The sequence below is a fragment of the Podarcis liolepis genome (genome assembly GCF_965112155.1).
Source record: "Podarcis liolepis genome assembly, chromosome: 15".
Taxonomy (NCBI): domain Eukaryota; kingdom Metazoa; phylum Chordata; class Lepidosauria; order Squamata; family Lacertidae; genus Podarcis; species Podarcis liolepis.
This window is the reverse complement of record NC_139566.1, coordinates 13,182,886-13,199,600: the sequence shown is the minus strand read 5'-3', so window position 1 is coordinate 13,199,600 and position 16,715 is coordinate 13,182,886. Positions and strand designations below refer to the sequence as shown.

Sequence of the window (16,715 nt, the reverse complement as noted above, 5' to 3'; positions counted from 1 at the left end):
TCCTATGATTAGATCAGGAGAAGAGGAAAGGTAGGGAATTTCCTTCTGCAGATGTAACTCACACCCCCACACCCCCAGCTCAGCAAGGCTTCTGCACAGCTCCTGTGCAAGTCAGAGGAGCTGTGTGGGACCTTAAAGCAGGAGGCAGCAGGGGAGCTTGCACCCCCTGCCATGGGATCCTTCCTTCTTTCCCATTGTCTCAGTGTCTCATCCCTCCTCCCTCCCATACGTCTCTGTCCTAAATCGGTCCCTGTGCCCATTTGGCTGGGCAATCTGGCATTGTAATCCCTGCCATTAATCCACCGCTGCTTTCTGTGCTGGGTTGTGCATGGGGGGGGGCACCGAGGACGGGTGATCCCCCATTATTCCCCTTCTGCTTGCCCTCTCCCTGGAGGGGTCGGCCAGGGCCAGCCTGTCCTCCTCTCTTTCTCCCAGCAGAGGTTACGGCTCTGTAGAAAATACTATACGTGATGCAAACACAGTGTGCTTTCCCCACACCGACCTTCTGGTTTTAAGGTGGTAAAGCACTGAGGAAGGTGCCTTGCTTGCTCCTCTCGCCTCTGATTCTCCAAACACAGACCCGTTTTGGGAAAATGCATCCGATAGCTGCTTGCCAGGGCTTCCCATGGCATTGTATGCGCAGCAAAACGCACATGTGGTCTCTTTATCAGTGGTGCAGTGAGCATTTAGTTTCCTGCACAGCTCATAGTAGGGAAGTAGCCAAGTGTGAACTGGTCAGATCAGGAGAGGAAAGTGGTAGCTAGGGCTCTCTCATGCGATGCGAAAGATAGTGGCATTAATTGCACATGCATTTGTGCGGAGGGAGGAGCGCATGATCCCAGGCAATGTCCCAAAGCAAAAAAAGAGCAGGCAGGCAGGGGAAAGGCTACTGAAAATGGGCAGCCCACAGCCTGCGAAAAACGTCCATTGTGGATGAGAATATATTCAATAGACGGCGAACCAGAAGCACATGGAAGGGGCACATTTGCCAGGCAAAGGCAAGCAAGCAGGCAAGATGACACACAGATTATGTGAAGGAGCTCGACATGCGCCTCTCTGCACAGCTGACGCATGGGCACAAAGGGCAGTATTTCTACAAATCAGGAAAAACCAAACTGATGGATATGTCAGCCTGGAAATTGCACCCTGGGCTTCCGAAGCCCGCTGCCCCCACTGTAGGAACTGGTAATGTTTCTGAATGCCAGTTGCCGGAAATGGCAGGAGGGGAGTTTCCCATTAGGGCTTCCAGTTCACCACTCTGAGAACAGGATGCCGGACTGAATGAGCCCCTATGTACATCCTTCATCTTACAAGGCTCAGGCCTTGCGGGGCAAAGATGAGCAGGTACTTTACGGTCTCCTTTTATAGTTCCAGCACTGGAATCGGGCCCAGAGGCCAAGCTGTGGAGCAGCTGCCTTATCCCAAGTCAAACCATTGGTCCACCTCGCTCAGTCTTGCTGCTCTCCAGGGTTTCAGGTACAGGACATTCCCCGCCCCACCTGGAGTTGCCAGAGATTGAACCTGGCACCCTCTGCATGCAGAGCAGTTGCTCTGCCACCGAGCTCCCTCGTTTTCTTAGAATGGCAATGGTGCCCACCTGAGAGGTGCAGGAACTGAGTTCCGGCTGGAAAAAGCCCTGCCCATATAGAAAGTTGCAGCCTGGGCGGGATGTGACAAAGGCGTTTGCCCTGGGTTTGAGGTTGCACGTATCCAAGTAGGCTTTTCCATTTCCTTCTGCTTATAATGTCCTCTCTGTGTGTGTATGTGTGTAGTAATGTGTTTGCCATCACCTCCTTCGCAGCGTTAAGGGGCCAACCTTAAGCAGGTGCCAGCTCCCATCCGAGCTCACTGGCAGCAGCAACTGGCACTGCCAAGGGGGCATGAGCAGGCAATGCTGTGCCAGGCCTTGGCTCTAGGAGGACATCCCAAGAATCCCCTGGGGGAGGCGGGGAAAGCGACATATGCCCAGGGCTCCTTGGCAGAACAGGGGCACCCTGGCAGGAGGAGCTACCCGCTGTGAAGCAGCCAGTCAAGTTGTGTCCGTCCAGCACCAGGCTGTGTGGGGCCTGCCCCCAAGACACCTGTGGCAACCAGAGCAACCAGCCGTGTCCTCTGTTTGCAAGCCCTTTTGACCTCTCGCCATTTCATGTGCCTTTTTCCGCTTGCAATTATTTCTGCCTTGAACAATTCAGCCTCTGCTGGACCCTCTCTTATATGCGTGGCCCTCCGAAACCTCCTCGGCACGTTTGCACACTCACACCCAACCGAATTCCCGATTTCCCTCCCGGGTTCGTGCCTGTCCCTAGAAAACTGCAATACACCAAGCCAGACCGTTGGTCCATCTAGGCCAGTACTGTTCACACTGACTGGCAGCATCTTTCCAGGATTTCAGGCAAGGGTCCCTCCCTGCAGATGACACTGGGGATTGAACATGGAACCTTCTTCTGTGTGCAAAGCAGATGCTGGCATGCTGTACCATGGAGCCTTTCCCCAGAATTGTGCCACATTTAAGATGCAAGTAAAAACATCAGAGTTCCATGAGCACCAGACCCTGTTGTGATTGCTCTGCAAGGCGCTTCCCAGCAAAAAAATTAAAGCGTTTTAAAAGTCTTTGCACAGCCTGACCTCATGCATGTTGGGGGGGGGAGACCCCTCGAGTGTGCATGCTGCTGCCGCTCAGCACAAAACTCAGCGGATGCCCTCGTGCAAGGCGGTGCAAATGTGCCCAGGCTGGTGCCAGGCTAGGCACCCACGTGCTTCCCTCCTCACCCCACCCCAACCCCCAATTTCTGCCTTGGTGCAGTTCCTGTTGCTGGTTTCCCATTGATTTGAAGGCAGGAGCCACCCTCCTCCCCCTGCAACCTCTTTTCACACGGAGTGGATGGGGAGGAGGAAAAGGAAGTGTGTGGAGGCGGGCAGGGGGGGAGGGAATCCCCCTGGTTAAATCCTTGGCACTGGCAGTCCCAGCCAGGAGCCAAGATTCAGCCGGGGCTCTCTGTTTCTTGTTGTGTTTGTGTTAAAAGTGATTCCTGGACAGCGGTGGGTGGTGGGGAAAAGAGGTATGGGAGAGAATCAGCAATGAGATGAGCCGAGAAATCTGCACTCCGTCTGTGTTTGGGGGAAAAGTGGAGGGGGGATTTGACTGGGATCACTGAACCTTAAAACTTCTCTGCATATGTATGTGTGTGTTACAGTTAAAATGCATGGGGTGTATTCTTACCAAGTCTGGGGAGGTACAAAGCTGGGAAATAGCGGGAGAGACCTCTTGGTCCTTGAGCCGAAAATACTCCTCCCTCCTTTTAACCATCCCGGATTTCTATTATTATTATTATTATTATTATTATTATTATTATTATTATTATTATTATTATTATTATTTTGTCCTCCCCCAGTTTTCTCTGATCCCATCCCTACTTCCCCAAACGACCAGCCACCCATTCCCTTCCCAGACACTATAATACTCACAAGCAAATGGACACCACTAACTTAGGTCCATGGGTTCCGCTGGGTCTACTCTAAGTAGAGCTCAATTGGCTACAATCTCCCTGCCTTGTTCTCTGCTTCCCTCCCCAGCACACCGTGTCTGAACCCCATCCTTCTCAGAACAAACATCTTAGGAATACATGTTTGCCCCACAAAGCCCACCTCTACCCGGGGGGGGGGGCACACAACATGACATATTTTGGGGGCACATATAGACAGATTTTTTAAAATACCCCCCCCCGCAAAAAACAAACAAACCCATTCTATTGCCACATTTAACTTTTTTATATATAAAGATGGGACTGGGCGAGAAAACCTCTGCAGAATTCATTGCAGAAAATAATCACAATTCCTTACTTCCTAAATTGCATCCACCTCGCAAGGGGACCCCCCTCCCTCCCGCTCTAATACCCCAGCCCAGGTATTTTCTCCCCCACTCCCCCCACCAACACAGCTCCTCACCTGGTTGTCCGAAGGTCTTTACAGCCAAAGGCAGAAGTCAGTCGGATGGGAGGGGGCGACTCCTTGCCCCCTCCTCCCTTCAGATCCGTGCAGATTCACCAGCCGGGCGGGGGGGGGGCAGGTGTCTATGTTGGGGGAGAGGCTGGGACGGAGAGCTGACTTGTCGCCTTCAATCACTTGTCCATGTTGCAAGCGAGCGGGTGTCTCCCGCTCCCCTCTCCTCCTCTGTGCCCCCCCCCCAGCCTGCTCTGCCCCTTTTGCTTACAAAGCAAGAGCGGATCTATTAGACCAGGCTGGGGGGGGGGCGCCGCCAATGTGAGGCTTTGGGGTGCCAGCAAAACAGCTCTCTCTTCGCCCCCCCCTTCTTCCCCAGCAGATTCCCCCGGTCCCTGGCACGGAGAAGATGCTCAGCTTATGCGACCAGCATCCTCCTCCTCCTCCTCTCCTCTTTGCTCCACCCTGGAGAGAGTCTTGGTGGGGCGGGCGGAGTGGTGGGGTGGGGGGAGCGGAGAGGACCGCGCGCAGCTTCTGCAATGGAGCAGTGGGGGGGGGGGAGATGTCGCTGCTCCAAAAAAACCCCCTGCTGTCTTTTTTTTCTTCTTCCCCGGATCATCTTCCCCTTTCTCCTCCTCCTGCTTCCCACCACGGATCCCACCAGGGTACCACATCCTCTCCATCAAACCCACAGACACCAGAAGGGACCATATTGGCAGCATCCATCAGCCAGCCCGATCGATTTTGTCCTGGGAGGGCCGGTTGTTTGGGGATGCAGATCACAGCCAGGCGGGTGGGAGGGGGGGGGGAGAGAGGGAGATAAGCAAGGAAAATCTGGCTGGTGTGGGTGCGAGGAGGCTAGAAGGGGCTTCCTAGGGGGAGTGAAGGATGTCCTAGAGGTTTCCTCCCACCCTAATGAGAAGATCCCATTTCTACTCCATCACTCTTTGCCTCCCCTTTGGGGCAGAGCTGTAACTCCATGCTGGAGCATCTGCTCGGCGTGCAGAAGGCTCTCAGGTTCGGTCCCCCGGCACCTGCAGGTAGGGATGGGGATGTCTGCCGTCTGAAATCCTGGAGAGGGCCGTAGCTCAGCGGTGGAGCATCTGCTCTGCATGCAGAGAGGTCCCTGGTTCGATTCCCCGGCATCTGCAGGTAGGAAAAAGAATCCTGCCTCGAACCCAGGGGAGCCGCTGCCAGCCAGTGTTGACAACACTGAGCTACATGCGTCGGGATCCTATGTTCCGAGGTGGTTTCTGTGTTCCCATCGCTTACCAAAAGGATCCTACTTGCTCCCCCACCGGGACCAACTGTGAGATCCTGCGGGGGGTGGGGTACATTTACAGGGAAGTAACTCACCCCCTCTTATTGAAGCCCAGTCGCCTGAGGCGGTGGGGGAGACCCTAATCCCCCCAAAAAACCTAATCCCTCCAATTCTCCAGGAACAAGAAACCTAATTCTCCCCACACAGCCCCAAATCTGATGCGATCTTTCCAGTGTTCAGTAAGGAAGTCCGTGTACCATCCTCAACTCCAATGACCAAGAGAGAACTGTAATCCACCATCCAAGAATGACCCAGTCATCTATAAGAAATGCTCTAAATCCCCTCCCCTGGCTAAAAAGGACTTTAGTTCCCCAGGGGACTCCCAGGAAAATCCTAATTCCTCCCCAGCTGCCGTTCTTCTTTCCAGATTTTGCTGGACTCCAGCTCCCATCAAGACCAGCATCTGGGAGACCACAGGTTCCCCATTTCTGACACACAGGAAAACGCAATTTCTTACACCCCGCCCCAGATATGCACTCTCCTCCCTCCCTCCCATCACGCAGTCCCTTTCTTCTCCCTTCGGCCCCCCCCCCCGGCCCGGCCCCAAGATTGCACAGCAATGTATAAAAGCTGGAGGAAGGCTGGCTAATCCGTGCCTGGTCGAGAATACCACCCCAAAGATAAGGGATTTCACCACAAAGCAGAAAAGCCCAGCAACTCAGTGGTGATGGTGGTCGTAAAAGCAGGGGCGCCAGCGGAACTCCCTGCCACTGCCAATCCTCTCCGCTTCCAGCAGGAGGCGCTGCAGGGCGAGAGCGTCTTTTTTGAAGCGCAGAAATGTGGGGTGTTTTTTCCCTCCCGCTTTTTGGAAGAAGGGCGGGGCTGTGGGGTCGCAGAGCAGAGAGGAAGGGGTACTCAATAAACACCCAGCCCAATAAGCAGAGCAGTTCCAGCGTCTGCCGCCAGGAGGCGCTATGCAGGACAGGTCCTCCCATCTCTCTCTCTGCCTCCGCCCGTTCGGCTGCCTGGCTGGCTCTGTATTCTGGGCACGCGGTGTTATTCCTCTGGCTGCGGTCCCTTACTTTCTGCTGGCTCCCTCGGCCAAGATGTGGGGGCTGGAAGGAAGAAAGGGAAAGGGGTGGCGCTGGTGTCAGCTGCGTCCTGAACTGCTCCCTGTCCCTTCGCCTACAGGAGCTTTCCTTCTTCTGCTAACCCCTGCCCAGTTTGCAGAGCTGCAAACGTCTCCGCTCCTCCAGTAGATATCTTTATTCAAAAACCTGCAGGTTATTACAGAGCACAAAAGTGTGTGTGTGTGTGTGTGTGTGTGTGTGTGTGTGTGTGTGTGTGTGTTTTGCTGGAACAACTTGAGTGGGAAGAAGGAATTCCCCTACTCAAAGCAGCAGGGACTGCCACTTATCTGTCTGATCTGGGGGAGGAAGAGAAGGAGGGGAGGCGGGTTTCCCCAGGATCCCCCACTTCATCAGTCGGGTAGAGAAAGGGAAATAGCTGTCAGCTGGTAAATTTGGGGAAGGGCTGTATCACCTGCTTTTCATGCACAGGGTCCTGTGTTCAATTCCTGGCATCTCGAGTTAGGGGCTGGGAGACACCCCTGCCTGAAACCCTGAACAGCTGCTGCCAGTCAGTGTGGACAATACCAAGCCAGCTGGACCGATAGTCTGACTCAGTACCAGGCAGCTTCGTATGTTTCTCTTTGAAGCATCTCTGCATCCTGAATCATGAGGACTAGAACCTTTCTTCTTAGCAGGGAGGTTGTTGTTAGCTCAGTGGCAGAGCAGCTGCTTGGCATGCAGAAGAAAGTCCCAGGTTCAATCCCTGGCATCTCTGGGTAGAGATGGGAGAGAACCCTGCCTGAAACCCTGGAGAGTTGCTGCCAGTCAGTGTAGACAATACTGATGTAGATAGGCCCAGTGGCGTAGCGTGGGTTGTCAGCACCCGGGGCAAGGCAAGTAATTTGCGCCCCCTAACCCGTGGATTTGCGCCCCCTAACCTGTGGATTTGTGCCCCCTAACCCTAACCCCCAGATGTTGCGCCCGGTGCGGCCGCCCCCCCTGCACCCCCCACGCTACGCCACTGGATAGGCCAAGAGCCTGAGTCAGTATCGGGCAATTTCCGGCATTCCTATAGTAAAGGTTAAGGTAAAGGGACCCCTGACCATTAGATCCAGTCGTGGACAACTCTGGGGTTGCGGTGCTCATCTCGCTTTATTGGCCGAGGGAGCCGGCGTACAGCTTCCAGGTCAAGTGGCCAGCATGACTAAGCCGCTTCTGGCGAACCAGAACAGCACACGGAAACACTGTTTACCTTCCCGCCGGAGCAGTACCTATTTATCTACTTGCACTTCGACGTGCTTTCGAACTGCTAGGTGGGCAGGAGCAAGGACCGAGCAATGGGAGCTCACTCCGTTGCGGGGATTTGAACCGCCGACCTTCTGATTGGCAAGTCCTAGGCTCTGTGGTTTAACCCACAGCGCCACCCATCACCCCAATTTGCAGCCTGTTGAGAAAGGTTGTGGGGGGGATCAGGAGGGATATTTAAGGTGCTGGGGTGTGGCTTGAGTCAGGCAAGCGGAAAAACCCCACAGCAAGAGGTGGATCTGGGTGTTTCAGGTGTTGGATCTAGAGAGGAGATGTTGCAATTCTTTTAAAAAGGACTCTGGGATAGTATTTCCTTATAGCTTCTCCATTCCCATAAGGAAAGGTGTGCAGTATGTGATATTTCTCTCTCTCTCTCTCTCTCTCTCTCTCTCTCTCTCTCCACCCTCAAAGTACCATGTGGTGTGTGGTGCCCTCTGCTGGCTATTTTCTGCTACTACTACCAACTCTCCAATTTTTGTGTTCCACCCCCCCCGCCCCACTTTTTTGGCAGGGGGAAAATATAATTGAAGTTTTGCCAAAAGTATTAAATTTACACAACATCTCCCAGTATCCGTCAAATTTGCGTCCAATGATATTTTATTGGAAGGACAACTTTGGTGAACATTGCCAAGGCCTTCTGGCACAGCTATAAGTCAGGTTTTTTTTTAAAAAAATGTATGAATTATATTAGACTGTACAAAGGAAATAACAGGTTAGGCACTATCAACGAACCCCCTTGTGATATTGTTGGGGGTAGTTCAATAAAGTTGTCAACAGAATCTTACAGCACTTGTAAGGAATCGATCTTGGCTGCTTCAATCTGCAGAAGTAGCACTGCTTCGGGTGCCACAAAATACTTGTTCTGCAATTCTAAGAAATGGAACTTTTAGTGTGGCAGCACCTGCACGTTGGAACTCCCTGCCCATTGACATCAGAAAGGTGCCTGCAGTGGACTCTTCTCAGCACCTGCTTAAAACATTTTTGTTAAGGCAAGCCTGTCCAGGCATGAAAAATGCTGACATTCGTTTTAATCTTTTTTTGCTTAATGTTGATTTCAATTACAGTGGTACCTCGGGTTACATACGCTTCAGGTTACATACGCTTCAGGTAACAGACTCCGCTAACCCAGAAATAGTGCTTCAGGTTAAGAACTTTGCTTCAGGGTGAGAACAGAAATCATGCTCCAGCGGCGTGGCAGCAGCAGCAGGCCCCATTAGCTAAAGTGGAGCTTCAGGTTAAGAACAGTTTCAGGTTAAGTATGGACCTCCAGAACGAATTAAGTACTTAACCTGAGGTACCACTGTACCTTATGAAGAAGAACCATTTAAGAACTTGTGGCTGTGTTTTATTTTTTCCTCTTCCCTCCCTTTCCATGTCCCCTTGTGTGTCTGAGGCAGTCTGTTCCACTGTCAAACAGCTCTTACCCTCAGAGAGCTCTTTGCACTGCTTCGTTGAAATCCTCTTTCTTGTAATTTGAATTCATCAATTTGGGGCCTATCCTCTGACGTGACAAAAAACAAGCTTGTTCCATCTTCCACTTTTCAGCACTTTCAGATATTTAAAGATGGCTGCCACGTCACTTCTTGGGGCTCATCCAACCTTTGCTTGTTGCACACCTAGAAAACATGGGTCCGAGAGATTTCCCGTTTGCAGTGCCACTTTCCCTGGGGAAACCCGCTCCTTTTTACAAGATCAGAGCAAATGTCAATCAGTGGAAAACCCGACTGTTTGCTCCAATTCAGCAGCGAAGAGCATGTTGTCCCCAGGGGAAAGGGGCAGGACAAGAAAGCAAGATGAGAAGCCCTGTCTTTTCCTCTCCAAGCTAAACAAACCCAACTTCCTCAACCATTCCTAGACTTGGTTTCCAGGCTGTCCTTCGTTTTGGAGCTCATCCTCTTGCCCATTGCTTTCCCTGGGGAAAACCACTCTTTAATGCTCAATCAGAGCAAATGGCAATTCGGGGTTTCTCCAGATTGACGATTGCTCTGATTTAGCACTAAAGAGCAGGTTTTCCCTGTGGGGGGGGGGAGCAAGGGGAAAACTGCTTCGGCCTGCGCAGGGGACAAGCAGAAGTGTGGATAAGCCCTTGGTCTCCTTCCTCTGCACACATTCCAGCTTCTTAAACTCTGGTGCCCATAAACAAATTCCTACGTGCATGCCCATAATGGATTTGTTTTATGGAACTTAGGGAGGACACCCAATGCCCAGCTAAGAAGGCTGCTCCATTTTTGATTATATGGTCAGGGAATGATGGGAAATAATTGTGGAAGGCATTCCCCGTGACACATAACGATGTATACAGTTCTGGAGGAAGCTTGTCTTAAGTTTCTTAATGAGTTACAAGAGGGGTGATGGTATTGGTTGGATGTACAAAAAATCAATTCTGAGCTGGCTAACTCCCAGAGGGTCATCACTAGATTAGTAGCTGGCTTTACGTTGACACTCATGGAATTGGTTTTAGATTGAAGCTGTGCACTGACTGGAAAAGGGTGGTGAATGTTTTTGTGGATATTAGGCAACCTGTGGCCTTCTAAATGTTGCTGGACTACAACTCTCATCATCCCTGACCATTGGCCATGGTTGGCTGGGGCTTATGGGATTCGGAGTCCAACAACATAGGGAAGTCCACAATTTTCCTCCAGGTTATTTATTTATAACTCCTGGACTTCTTGTATAATTACACAGATATTTTTTTTGTGTTACGGCCTATTGCCAATAGAGAATAAATTGTTCCTGCAACATTAAGCTGAGAGATGGGGATTGGCCAGAGGCCAGCAAGTTATTTTGGCTCAGCAGAGATTTGAACCTAGCCTTTGAACGATCAAGCCAGGGTGTTGAACTGGGGCTCGGCCCAAGGATTCCACCCAATGCACCAACATTTGGTAACTTAAGAATATAAGGAGCTCCTGGGTGGATCAGACCAACGACCCATCTAGTCCAGAATCCTGTTCTCACAGTGGCCAGCCAGATGCCTGAGTATGTGAAAGGATAATAATAGTAATAGTAATAATGATGATGATGTATGCCTTCCAGCAACTCCTGCAGCCAAGCTGGAGCCAAACGTATTGCTCTGCTTTCCATTGCACCACCTCAGTGGGGCCAAGAGGGGGTGTTGTTGTCTGGGCAACCCAGGACACCCATATGCATGGCACTGCCCAGGCTTGCTCCCAGAGGTCACTTCGGTGCTGTTAATGCAGTGGTTTAACTTCACCCCCAGAGGCGCACTCCATTGTCTCTTGAGACAGAAGGATGTCAACAGTAAACAACAGTGTGCCCCTGTAATTCGAATGGCACCGATAAATGGTGTGTGTGTGTGGGGGGGGGAGAATTAAAAAGAAGCACCAATATAAGGCGGCATAAGTAGGTCTCCCCAGGAGGAGCCTAGGAAGTTGCTCTAAAGCAAATCAGACCATTGGTCCATCTAGCTCAGAATAGTCTGCCGACTTTCTCGACCTTAGATGCTCAGACGTTCTATGACTGCAACTCCCATCATTCCCAGCCAGCATGGCCAGTGGTCAGGGATGATGGGAGTTGTAGTTCAAGAACATCTGGGGACTCAAGATGGAGAAAGGCTGGCCTACACTGAGTGGCAGTGCCCCACCCCCCGCCCTCCCTGGGTTTCAGGTGGGAAGCCTTCCCCTAGCCCTACTCAGAGAGGCCATTCAGGATTAAATCTCCACCCACAAGCAGATGCTCTGCCACTGAGCCATGGCGCGCCCCAGTTCATTGATTTGTAGGAAGCTTCCTTACACTAAGTCTGACCATTGGCTGATCCAGCTCAGCATTGTCTACACTGACTGGCAGAGGCTCTCCAGAGTTTCAGACATTCCCAGCCCCACCTGAGGATGCCAGGGATGGCACCTGGGACATACTGTATGCAAAGCAGTGATGCTCTATCACTGTCTATCACCACCATCAAACTCCACTTCTGCCTCACCAACACCTTCTTTCTGATGGCTGCTCTGAGGAGACCATCCTATACACACCATACATTTAAAGCAGGTGGCGCCCTCTCCTCACGCAAAGAATCTTGGGGACTGTAGTTTTCCCCCACCCACCGAACTATAATTCCCAGCACCCTCCCAGCTCCCAGAGAGCCAGTGTGGTGTAGTGGTTAAGAGCGGTAGACTCGTAATCTGGTGAACTGGGTTCGCTTCTCCGCTCCTCCACATGCAGCTGCTGGGTGACCTTGGGCCAGTCACACTTCTTTGAAGTCTCTCAGCCCCACTCACCTCACAGAGTGTTTGTTGTGGGGGAGGAAGGGAAAGGAGAATGTTAGCTACTTTGAGACTCCTTTGGGTAGTGATAAAGTGGGATATTGTTACGGAAAAATCTAGGTGTGAGGCTGCTCAGTCACCCAGTTCGTTGGGCAAAGCCCGTGGGTCCCTGCGGAATAAAGGAAGGATTCCAGCCACCAACTCAGCTGTAGACCAAAGTTTATTGCACAGTAGGTTCAAAGAGGAAATTTGAACCCCGAGGATGGGGTAACAAAAACTTTTAAAACTTTCCCACCATATCCCAGAATACAGTTCGTACAGCATAATTGCTACATCACTGACATGTCACAAAAGGGGAGGAGTTAACCTTGGCAAACATGTCCAGACAAGTCCTTGGTACAAGATTAGCATAAGCAGACATGGCAGGGCAAGACTCAGGTATAAGATTAGCATAGACAAATATGTCTTAAGTACCCACCACCCAAAAGTACAATAGAACTTCCTTTGCATGTCTGGAGCCTGAGGCAAGTCAGGTGATGAGATTTGGCTTCCCTTGGCTAACAATGAGCCCAGCAATTGTCACCTCTAGGAACTTCCTGGAGTCCTTTTTCAAGGGGAAAATAGCTTTGGAATGGAGGAAACTGGCAAAGGGGTTGATTTTATATTATTTTTAAAGCTAGGTAACTTCCCTGAGCTGTCAAGTTGAAAGGATACATTCAGGCATAATATTTGTAATATTTAACTTTTAAGATGTGCCCACCCCCGTAATTTCCGTAACAGATATCAAATCCAAACTCTTCTTCCCAGGATTCTTTGGGAAAAGTCATGTGCTTTGGGGGAAGTTGGCTGTGCCCAAGGCTGGGTAGGGCTGAACCCCGGACCTGCAGGCACCCAGGGGTTATTAGGACTACAACTCCCATCATCCTTCGCCGCCATTCTGCAGGTGGCCAATGGTGAGAGATGATGGGATGTGGAATTTAGCGTGTTCGCCAGGGCATATAGGGAGGCGGCCGCGATTGGAGCGAACCAGCAGCCGCGCCATTCATGAATCGCCTTCCTCCGTGTTGGGAAAAGTCACGCGCCGCTTCCCGCGTTCGAACCCTTCCTTCCATTCAGCAACATTCGATGGGCCACGCCCACTTCCCTCCAGACCCCCGCCCTCGTGCTTGATCCTCGCGCGGCGATTGGATAGCAGGCCTCAGCTCCGCCTACGCGTCTTACTTAGTCCGTGAGCAGCCATGGAGCGGGCGTCGCGGGAGCTTCCCGCATCCTGGTAAGGGCTCCGCGGGGGAGGGAAGCCCGAGCTGCCCCACCTTTAATTTTTGCATGTGACGACGGGTGTGGGATTTACCCGTCTCCACTCCTTGCACAAGCACTTTGCGCCCAACGGTGCTTCCAGAATTGCAGATTCCCGCAGAGAAACCCAAACACACGCCTGATTTTCAGCCCATAATACCCGCTTACTTTGCTTGCTAATTATCCCCTCCGAGGCTTGGATCTTAAGCACTTATTAAGGTGCAAACCCCGTTAAACTCCACCTCCGAGTAGACGTGCTCGGAATCGTTCCAAGCGCAGAAACTACTGTCTTGGGTTAGGCCCGTCCAGCTAATTTCCTAATGCTTCTTGACGGTGGAACAGAGGTAGTTTCGCTGGTTTGCTGGAGGTATCTAAGCTGAAGCTGGACCAGGTACCTGCCTGGGATGCTGGCCCTCAAACTGTTGCTGCACTCCAGCTCCCATCTGCCCCAACCAGCATGGCCTATGGTCAGGGATGGTGGGAATTGCAGTCGCAACATCTGTAGAGCCGCAGGTGCCCCATGCCTGCCCTTCACTTTGTTAGGTGCATAACAAAACGAGGTGGGGTGGGATGGAGAGCAGCAGCCCTGCGGTACCCACAACCTGCTTCTATTATCAAAGAGGTGGAAGAAGGATAGGGATCCTGTGGTTGTCATGGGAGGACACCAATCTGCTGGGAGTTGTCAGGGGCAGGTCAGCAATCCACCACCCAGTGTCAGTGAAGTTAACTTCATTCAAAGAAACCAAAACAGCTCAGGCCTAGTGGTCCCCACACCTCTTCCCAGTAGGTCTCGGCCCAATGAGGCAGTTGCAAGGACTGAAGGTCCCCACCTTCCCACTGCTCCCTAAGACTCCCCTTTCCCAGGACCTTTCCCAGTAACCCAAGACACCTTTGCCTTGTCTCTCTTTCCTCCACCCTCATCATTCCGTGTTCTGGGAGACCAGGGGGCAGGGGAACTGTTCACAGCAGGAGGGGGAGACACCCTGGCTTCTTCAGCAGCGTGACCCATCTCTGCCTCTTGCCTCACCCCTCCTCTCCGTGCTCTGATTCTGAACTGCTCTGTGCCACAGACTCTTAAAGGTAAAGGGACCCCTGACCATTAGGTCCAGTCATGACCGACTCTGGGGTTGCGGTGCTCATATCGCTTTATTGGCCAAGGGAGCTGGCGTACAGCTTCCGGGTCATGTGGCCAGCATGACTAAGCTGCTTCTGGCGAACCAGAGCAGCGCACGGAAACGCAGCTTACCTTCCCGCCGGAGTGGTACCTATTTATCTACTTGCACTTTGAGGTGCTTTCGAACTGCTAGGTTGGCAGGAGCAGGGACCGAGCAACGGGAGCTCACCCCGTCCCGGGGATTCGAACCACCGACCTTCAAATCGGCAAGTCCTAGGCTCTGTGGTTTAACTCACAGCGCCACTCGCGTCCCGCCACAGACTCTTCCTGCGCACTAAATCCTGTTACCTCTTCAGCTTCCAACGCCTCCTCTTCCTAGTCTTCTCCTTCTGGCCACCCATCCCCATCCCACCACCAATCCCCGGGCTCTGAGCCTTCTTCCCTTTGGGGGTTCCCCAGCTGGTGCCTCCCACCACTCCTCTTTGCCCAGCCAGTCCATGACAGGAGTCCAGCAACATCTTGAGGAGCACAGCTCCTACCCTTCTTGTGGCAGAAAGTTGGACGGCTGAGTGCAGCAGACCTTCTTGAGGGGCACAGTGGAATATAAAGTGTTGGTGTTGACCTTTAAAGTCCTAAATGGCCTCTGTATGGAAGTTATGTTATTGAAAATTAATGTGTGTTTTTAACTGTTTATTATTTCGTATGTTTATTTTTTATTTTTTCTTATATTCAAAAAATGTTATCAATAAATATCTTTTTTTAAAAAAAGTCCTAAATGGCCTCGTCCCAGTATACCTGAAGGAGCGTCTCCACCCCCATTGTTCTGCCCGGACGCTGAGGTCCAGCTCCAAGGGCCTTCTGGCGGTTCCCTCACTGCGAGAAGCAAAGCTACAGGGAACCAGGCAGAGGGCCTTCTTGGTAGTGGCGCCCGCCCTGTGGAACGCCCTCCCATCAGATGTCAAAGAGATAAACTACCTGACATTTAGAAGACCCCTGAAGGCAGGGTGGTTTTTAATGTATTTTTAATCTTTGTTGGAAGCCCCCCAGAGTGGCTTGGGAAACCCAGCGAGATGGGCAGGGTACAAATAAAATATTATTATTATTATTACCTTTGCTTTTATCTCTTCCAGGGCACCAGAGCGCACAGTATGGCTGAACAGTGGAGCTCCTATGCCTCTTCTGGGGCTGGGCACCTTCCGCTTGCGGGGTGAGGAGGCCGTACGTCTCAGCCTGGACGCTGCTCTCAGGAACGGCTACCGCTTGGTGGACACGGCCGCCGTCTATGGCAATGAGTCCGACATCAGGCACGCTCTGCACGAGCTGCTGCCGCGCCACGGCCTGGCTCGGGGAGACCTCTTCTTAACCAGCAAGCTGAGCCCAAGGGACCAGGGGCAGGAGGCGGCCGAAGGAGCCTGCCTGCGAAGCCTGGAGGAGCTGGGCTGTGATTACTTAGACCTCTACCTCATCCACTGGCCCGGGACCCAAGGCCGGCCGCAGGAGGACGAGGGCAACCGGGAACGGCGGCAGCAGAGCTGGCGGGCTCTGGAGAGGCTGTACGAGGCCGGGAAGCTCCGGGCCATTGGGGTCTCAAATTACAGCATCCAGCATTTGGAGGAGCTGCTGGCAGTGTGCCGGGTGCCCCCCTCTGTCCTCCAGGTGGAGTTCCACCCAGAACTGGCGCAGGGGGAATTGCTGGACTTCTGCCGGAGCAAGGGCATCCACCTGCAGGCCTACTCCTCGCTGGGGACCGGCCAGCTGGTGGGGCGGCCAGAGGTGGTGAAGGTCGCCGCACGACACGGGCGCCCGCCTGCCCAGGTCTTGCTGCGCTGGGCTCTGCAGCAAGGGGTCAGCGTCATCCCCAAGTCTGCCACCCCGAGCCGTGTGGTGGAAAACAGCCAGCTCTGGGGTTGGGAGTTGAGCCCAGCAGATATGGAGGAGCTGGGTTCATTGGATTGTGGGAAGCGCTATTGCTGGGATCCCACCAATGTGGCGTAAAACAGGGGTGGGGGGAAAGATGGGCATTCCGGACGTTGCTGGACTCCAGTCCCAGCCAGCATAATCAGCGGTCAGGGATGGTGGGAGTTGGTGTCCGGCAACATCTGGCAGACCAGGCGTTCGCCAGAGACATGGGGGATGCGAGACTGAATATAATAATTTCAGGACTGATCTCCACCCAGTTGGAGAATCCCATTTGAAAGCAGTGCCTTTATCACATTGCAGTTCCATCAGCCAGATTTTAAATTCAGAAGAGAAAATGCCAGTGGATGGAGAAACTTGGGCTTCGCTCTGCCTTTACCACCTCCCCCTGGAAAGAGAACTCTAGGGCAGGGCTAGAAATTTGTGGCTCTCCAGATGTGGTTGAGCTCCCTATCGGGCATGGCCTGCGGTAAGGGAGGAGAGGAGCCGGGAGTCTTAAAAAAGCATCTGGAGGCCCACAGGCTCCCTATTGCTGCTGTAAGACGAAAAGAGCGATATTAAACAGGAATTCAATTTCTCTGCATCCCTTTGAGTTT

The 16,715-nt window shown here is 52.5% G+C and overlaps 2 protein-coding genes across 6 annotated transcripts in view; one reads left to right on the top strand and one right to left on the bottom strand.

Moving 5' to 3' along the window:
- The window catches only part of LOC310694472 (sodium/calcium exchanger 1-like), a 31,404-nt gene extending 26,317 nt beyond the window's left edge, over window positions 1–5,087 (bottom strand). The window contains exon 1 of the mRNA XM_083477523.1: window positions 3,946–5,087. The gene's annotated coding sequence lies outside the window, so the exon portion shown is untranslated. The remainder of the gene's footprint in view (window positions 1–3,945) is intronic.
- A 6,950-nt stretch (window positions 5,088–12,037) lies between these two features.
- Window positions 12,038–16,696, top strand: LOC310694520 (glyoxal reductase-like). Of its 5 annotated transcripts, XM_083477650.1 has the most exons (3): window positions 12,038–12,230; window positions 12,943–13,065; window positions 15,333–16,696. In XM_083477650.1, exons 2-3 carry the CDS (start codon window positions 13,031–13,033, stop codon window positions 16,195–16,197), a joined length of 900 nt encoding a protein of 299 aa, XP_083333776.1. In that variant the 5' UTR covers window positions 12,038–12,230; window positions 12,943–13,030; the 3' UTR covers window positions 16,198–16,696. The 5 variants fall into 5 exon arrangements, with proteins under 5 accessions (XP_083333776.1, XP_083333778.1, XP_083333777.1 ...); XM_083477652.1 differs by lacking the exon at window positions 12,943–13,065; XM_083477651.1 differs by lacking the exon at window positions 12,038–12,230 and having other exon boundaries at window positions 12,926–13,065.
- Window positions 16,697–16,715: the final 19 nt, after the last annotated feature.